Raw genomic sequence first — 7,228 nt, 5'->3', positions numbered from 1 at the left:
AATCGAAATTAATATTTTCTCTGGCGATTCCCGACACTGAGTTCTCACTGATAGCGATTTCCGGTGAGCCCTGACTATGAGCAAAAGGGGCGTAGGACGGCCACCAAAGCGACAGGCGGTGACACACCAAAAGCAGATGGAAAGAACTATCGTAACACAGGCGGTGGTGGAGACTTTACCGAAGGGGAAGACAAATGGTGCGGAGGAAGGTAGTACGCTGAAGACCACACTTGACTATGAGGAAGGGACGGCAACACCACGCAATAGCCCTAGGGTTTCTAATGTTGCATCTCCGGTTCGTGTTCCAACACCGCAGATTGGGGTAGTGGAACAACCACAAAATAAATTGTGGACAGGTGTGATTCAAGGGAATAGAGATCCCAAACGGGGTATGGCTGTAGAATTCATAGCTCCGGTAGTAGTCAATGGTGAAGATGAAGTAGCGATTGACGTGTCCGATGTGGAGGATGAACTACAATATTAGGAAAACGCGTTGATCCTGTTTGCTATCAGGGAATTACTTTCAATGAATGCAGTCAAAAGATTCATGGAGAAGGTATGGAACTTCGTCACTCTCCCCGAACTTTACTATAATGAATCTGGAAATTTCATAGCTAGGTTTAAGACGAGTGAGGATAGGGACAGTGTTATGCTCCAGGGCCATATTTCATATATGGAGTTCCGTTATTTGTGAGGCACTGGTTTGCTGAGTTTGAGATTAAAGAAGATATGCTAAAAGTGGTTCCTCTATGGATTACCCTACCTCAGTTACCACTACATCTTTGGGGGGAAAAAGTATCTCCAAGATTACTAGTGTGATAGGCAACCCCATAACCACTGATGAATGCACGGCAAAGAAGCTGAGGATTTCTTATGCTCGTGTGCTGGTTGAAGTGGATATCACCCAGAAGAGTAAGGAATCGATTTGGATCAAGGACCATACGGGGAGAAGATTTGAGCAAAAAGTGGAATATGAAGGAAAACCTAAATATTGCCAACAATGTTTGAGAATGGGACATGATTGTTCTATTAAGCCTGTGATAAAAAAGAAGAACAAAGACAAAGTGTGGCAGGCCAAAACTGTGGAGATTGATGAAGTGAAGAACAAGGAGGATGAGCACATTCAGACCACAGAAGACACATGGATTGAGGTGTCATCAGGTAAGGGTCATAGAGGAAAAAAACCATTGACAGAGGGCCCAATCAGAGCTAAAGAGGTGATTTGCAGTAATAGTTTTAATTCCCTACAGACTGGAGGTACTCTGATAGGGGAGTCCTCACATACTACATGATAGTTACTTGGAATGTAAGGGGCATGAATAATGGATCTAGGCATAGAGAAATTTGGTCTTCTCTTGTTGAGTTCAAAGTCCCCATTGTTGCTCTTCTTGAGACCAGAATAAAAGAGCATAATGCTACTAGCATTAAGAATAAGTTTGGTAAGTGGAACATAGAAGACAATTATAAAGATCATCCCAATGGTAGAATTTGGCTTTTCTGGAATCCTAATGACATCAGGCTGCAAGTTATACACACATCAGCACAATATATGCACATGGAGGTGTATGGTCTGAATGGTGGCAGACAGGTTGTAATCATTGTTGTTTATGCCTTCAATCAATTGGATAGAAGAAGAACTCTGTGGCATGACTTGGAGGCCATAGGGCAGGGAATACAGGATCCTTGGATTGTGATAGGAGATTTTAATAATGTGCTCAAGAGTATTGATAGAGTTGGAGGAAACCATGTTCATGAAAATGAATATATAGACCTCACTACTTTGATGCAGAGAATAGGCCTTTTTGAGGCTAATACTAGAGGAAGCTATTATACTTGGACCAATAAAAGTACCTCTAATCCAATCTATTCTAGAATAGATAGGATGATAGGGAATAGTGATTGGTTCCAAAGGTTTAGTGATGCTATCATTGAAGTCCTCCCTCCCTGAATTTCTGATCATGCTCCCATCAAAGTCAATATCATGAGGGAAGGTGTGCAGAGAAAACCTTACATGTTCAAATTCCTAAATTGCCTCACCCAAGAGCCCACTTTTATCCAGCTGGTCCAGAATAGTTGGGAACAACATATCAGAGGTCCCCCTATGTACAGACTCTGGACCAAATTAAGAAGACTTCAACCTATCCTTAAGCCTTTGACAAAAAGAGTGACTGGCATCCATATTCATATTCAGCAAGCTAGAGACAATCTTTTACAAGCCCAAAACAGGTTACAACAGGACCTCTTTGATAGAAATTCTATAGAACAGGTGAAGATTTGCACTGAGCAGGTGGTTAAATGGAGCCAAATGGAGGAAAGTATGCTGATGCAAAAGCTAAGATTACTTGGTTAAAGCTAGGGGATAGTAATAATTCCTTCTTCCATGCCTCTTTAAAGGAGAAGAACAAACATAAGGGAATCCATTCTTTGACAACTATGGATGGTATCAAAGTTAGTACTCATGAGGACATTGAGAGTGAAATCCTCCTCTTCTATGAAAAGTTGGTTGGGACCAGAATGCACAGCCTTGAAGGGATTAATTTACCAGCTATAAGAGATGGGAAGACCCTGACCAGAGAGAGTTCCATGAAGCTTATCAGACCTGTGGAGGGGAAAGAGATCTGGAATGCTTTAGCTAGTGTTGGTAATAACAAAGCCCCAGGTATGGATGGCTTTAATGCCTATTTTTTCAAAGCTGCTTGGAGTATTATAGGTAAAGATGTGATTGATGCTGTGAATGAATTCTTTCAGAAAAGTCACATATATAGAGCCTTTAATTGTGCATTAGTCACCCTTATCCCTAAGACTACTGTCATACCCCAATTTTTGACCTAAGATACCACCTCATATCATTTGCATATGCATCATTTGCATCTCTAACAAATTGCATAGCTTGTGTTTGCTACTTGTGACTCAGCAGGATTTGATCAGGAAATCACTCATCAGTACAAGTAACAATCAATTAGGGCTTTGTTCTCCCTTCATCTCAAATGAATCATCTTCATCAATAATCAACATTTGGTCCTCAGAGATTCACTTCAACAAACTCAACAGCTTTGAATCGACTGAATTAGGGTTTTGACTGAAGATAGCATACTCTTGACTTTTGCTCAGAATTTGACCTAATGACTTGGGACATGACCTCAAGACCCCAAGTGCATCATTTTGACCTAATCCATTGGCTCAGAACATCTCTTACACAAAGATTGATCAGACAAATCCTCAGAATTAGGGTTTTGAACTATCAGGGACTGAAATCAGGGATCACATTTGGGAAACCCTAAAAATCCCCAGGGAGTCAATCAAAGGTTTCAATCATCTTCAAATAATCCCTATGACAATATACAATGGAAATTGTATCTCAATTCAAGACCTACAGGCATCAATTTCATCTGGTCGACAATTAGGGTTTTTTGACCTAATTCACTGAACAACTGACTTTTTAATCAGGACATGGTGCCACAACTCAAATCATGGCTCAATATCCTCTAATGCTTCAATATGATCCATTCATACTATTCATTTGATGAGGATAGCCTGTTTCATTTGAAATCTCCAGAAACGCGATTCGTCTGAAAAAGTCAACTGTACAAGATCACCATTGACTTTTGGGGAATTTTGGTCAACCATGACTTTTGAAGTTTTAAATCATCAATATATGATATGAGAAGTCATTTGATCAAGGAAAATCAAGAAAATCAATCAAGAATCAAAAGTCAAAAGTTTGACTTTTCATACTTAGAAAAATTTCTAAGTGTTTTTCAATGATTTTTTCCAAACTTTGGAAGGGAATTTCTCAAAATTTCACCTACAAACTGAAAAAAACTTCCAACATGAAAGTTGTAGATTTTGATCCAATAAACAACTTTGACACATATAAATTTTTTCCATAAGATCAACCATTTAAGAGATATGGTGCTTCAAAGTTGGTACTTTTTGAAAACTTCACTTGAAATCTCATTTTCTTCAAAGTTCATGGATCTTTTTCACCCATTTCCTTAAAGGTCTTGAAGAAACTTTCAACTAGGGTTTTGATGTGTGTAACATGAGCTTTCCAAAATGTCCAAGAGCATGAAAAAATATGGAGTGTAGCCATGGTTTTGAATTTTGACATTAGTGAACTTTTCACTTGAATTTTCACCATTTTTCACTAAGTTTCAAGACTACATGACCTATAATCCAAGCAATGATGCATAGAAGCAATAATTGAGAGATATTTTCTGGTTTAAGATCAGATAGGAAAGAGATAAGAAGCTTGGCCAAAATAACCATGGTTTAGTTACTTTAACCATTTGCATTTAATGTGAAAGATTCCACTTTATCCCTTAAGCCAAATCATCACTTCTTGAAGCAAGTTGCAAAGCTCTTCATTCAGACTCTTTGGCCTATAAATAGAGGTCATTTCCACTCTTCAAATAAAACCAAAACCTCATAATCATAGGTTTTCTTTCTTCTTTCTTAAGTTGCAAGTTTCATGAGTTTCAAAGAGGAAGAATTGCAATTTCCATCTCTTGCAATTTCTGAGCAAAGCAAGGGTTCTAACATCCCATAAACATCAAATGTGAAGTGTTTGATCCATCCACACACCCCAAAAACACTCAGAACTCAAAATCACTACCTCACCTCCATATGAACACATAATGAGCCTTATCATGCCAATTTTCATTCTAGCTCATTTCTGTCCAAGTTAAACATCCAAACACATTCCATATACCATATATGAGCTATCCCAACCATCATCCATGATCTGAAACACCTCCATCTTCAAATTCGATTCACTCTTGAAGCTTATGCAGGTCGGGTACCATGGCCATGCCCAGATGAATTCAGAGGGTTCCAAGCATCCAGACACCTTCCATAATCATCATTGAAGCTATCCAGATCATCACAAAGCATCTGTAACACCTCCAGATCAGAATTCAATTCTCAGTTGGCCGTTTTTGAAGGTAAGCTCTCTTGAACTTCAAACTCCATCATACATGCATCATAAATGAAAAATTGATTTGCCATCATGTTTCTGCATATGTATGGATCATTAGCCCTCAATCAATTGCAACTTATCATGCACATACACGATTTCAGATTGAATCATAGAATTAGGGTTCTTCACGATTTCCAGAAAATTAATGATCTTAGAGTGAAAATAAATGAAATTAAATGGTACCATCATGTTCCTCGTCCAAAATCGAGCAAGATAGGCTATTCACTTGATCAAAACAATCCAGTATTCAGAATTTTCAAATTCAAATTGTTCATGTGTTCTTGGCGCCATTTTTTTGCGAAGGAAATTTGAAAAATGAGTTTGAAATATAATCAGTTGGATGCGTATGTATTACAAGCTGCGCGCGCAGCTCAGTTGGTCATTGTTTTGGCTGGTGAGAGAAGGTGCGTGGGTTCAAACCCTTGTGGAGACAAAACCAATTTTTTATCACTTATTTTTCTTATTTTTCTTTACAACTTCAATTAATTATTTAACCAATCAAAATTCATCATTTTCACTTCATTTTTTTTACACTTCTTATTTAATAGGTATATTTTAAGTACATCCAAAAAAATCACAAAAAAATATTAATTTGATACATTTTAATTAAGTTTAAAATGACATATTTTTAAGTATTTTTAATACTTTAAAATTTGTTTTTTCATTTGATTTTTCAAACTTAATTACTTGTAAATATTTTGTGATCAAACCCTAATCACTTAGGTCTTAATTAAGCATTAAAACTTGTTTTAAAATTAATTAAGTTGATTTCTTTCATATTCAAATCGTTTTAAAACGAGCGATCGCGATTCTTTTCAAAACAATAAACCATTTCTTTTTGGAACTATTGATTAAACCTTTTTAATTGATCAAATATTTTTCAAAACGAAGTGGGGCCTCTCGAATATTAGAGAGTGTAAGTCCCATTTATTTTCTTTTTGTATAGTTTTTCTTCAAACAGAATAAACTTCTTTCAAAACAAACTTTCAAACAATTTTTCAAACAACGCGTCTGTAAATAAACAATCAACCATGTTTTGTAAATAAAACACGGGCCTCCACGTAGGTATAAGTCCCAAGCCCCTTTTGTACATACCCATTCCTGTACATGAAATTAGGTATTTCATTGTACATACACCTTTTTGTACATATCTCGATCAATTTGTTTTTTAACTTTGAATAACAAAACAAAAATGAAGGTTTTCTTTAAATCTTCTCAAAAAATACCATGGGCCTCCATGTAGGTATAAGTCCCAAGCCCTTTTGTAAATACCTGTTTACATAGCTTTGAATAAACTCAAGTGGACCTCTCCCCGAGTGTAAGTCCCGAGCCCCTGTGTATACAAATGGATCATGCTTACAGGTATATTTCCTTCATAAACTCCATTATATACACACACTTTGTCATATATATAATTGTTCATACCTGTTCATGTTTGTTCATACCTGTTCATGTTTGTTCATACTTGTTCATGTTTGTTCATATGTGTGATATGTGTGCTTGTTCAACTTAGTATAACACTAGGTTCCCCATAGCCTCCTATTGGGCTTCGTGCAAAGAATCTCCACTAGTTTAGGTTAGGACATAGAATATGGTTTCCCGGTGAAATCGCTCTAAGAGCTCAGACCAACTATACCATGCCTCCCCTTGGGCTTTGTACAAACGAGTGACCCTCCCATAGCCTCCTCTTGGGCTTACAATGCAAGGACCCTGGATTGTCCCTCCCATAGCCTCCTCTTGGGCTTACAATGCAAGGACCCTCGGATAGCCTCCTCTTGGGCTTCGTACAAGGACCCACGGGCTTCTTATAAGCATCCCCAATATCCAAATCAAATACCCTGGGAGATTAGACATTTATCATCTCTATGATAGGAGTGTCTCTTCTATATCATCACAAACAATCAAACAATCAATCAAATCAAACTTTGTTTTTGCCACAAGGCTGGCTAATCAATCAAACTTCTTTTTTTTGCCACAAGGCTGGCTAATCAATCAAACTTCTTTTTTTTGCCACAAGGCTGGCTAATCAATCAAACCTTTTTTACCACCGTACTGGCTGATTAATCAAAGTTTTTGTCACAAGGCTGACTTCATTGAAACTTTTGCCACGAGGCTGGCTGATTAATCAAAACTTTTTGTCACAAGGCTGACTTCATTGAAAGTTTTTTTTGCCACAAGGCTGGTTAAACAACAAAAACATCTTTATCATTCTAAGCGCCATAAGCGGCATGGCCCCGGGCTTATAATGAA

The 7,228-nt window shown here is 37.6% G+C and overlaps 1 protein-coding gene across 1 annotated transcript; it reads left to right on the top strand.

Moving 5' to 3' along the window:
- The first annotated feature begins 749 nt into the window (after window positions 1–749).
- LOC131642737 (uncharacterized) lies at window positions 750–1,948 on the top strand. Its single transcript, XM_058912956.1, has 2 exons — window positions 750–1,161; window positions 1,251–1,948. The coding sequence occupies exons 1-2, from the start codon at window positions 750–752 to the stop codon at window positions 1,946–1,948; spliced, it is 1,110 nt and encodes a 369-aa protein (XP_058768939.1).
- Window positions 1,949–7,228: the final 5,280 nt, after the last annotated feature.

This window comes from Vicia villosa, unplaced genomic scaffold, assembly GCF_029867415.1.
Source record: "Vicia villosa cultivar HV-30 ecotype Madison, WI unplaced genomic scaffold, Vvil1.0 ctg.005726F_1_1, whole genome shotgun sequence".
Classification (NCBI taxonomy): domain Eukaryota; kingdom Viridiplantae; phylum Streptophyta; class Magnoliopsida; order Fabales; family Fabaceae; genus Vicia; species Vicia villosa.
This window is presented reverse-complemented; position numbering and strand designations above follow the sequence as displayed.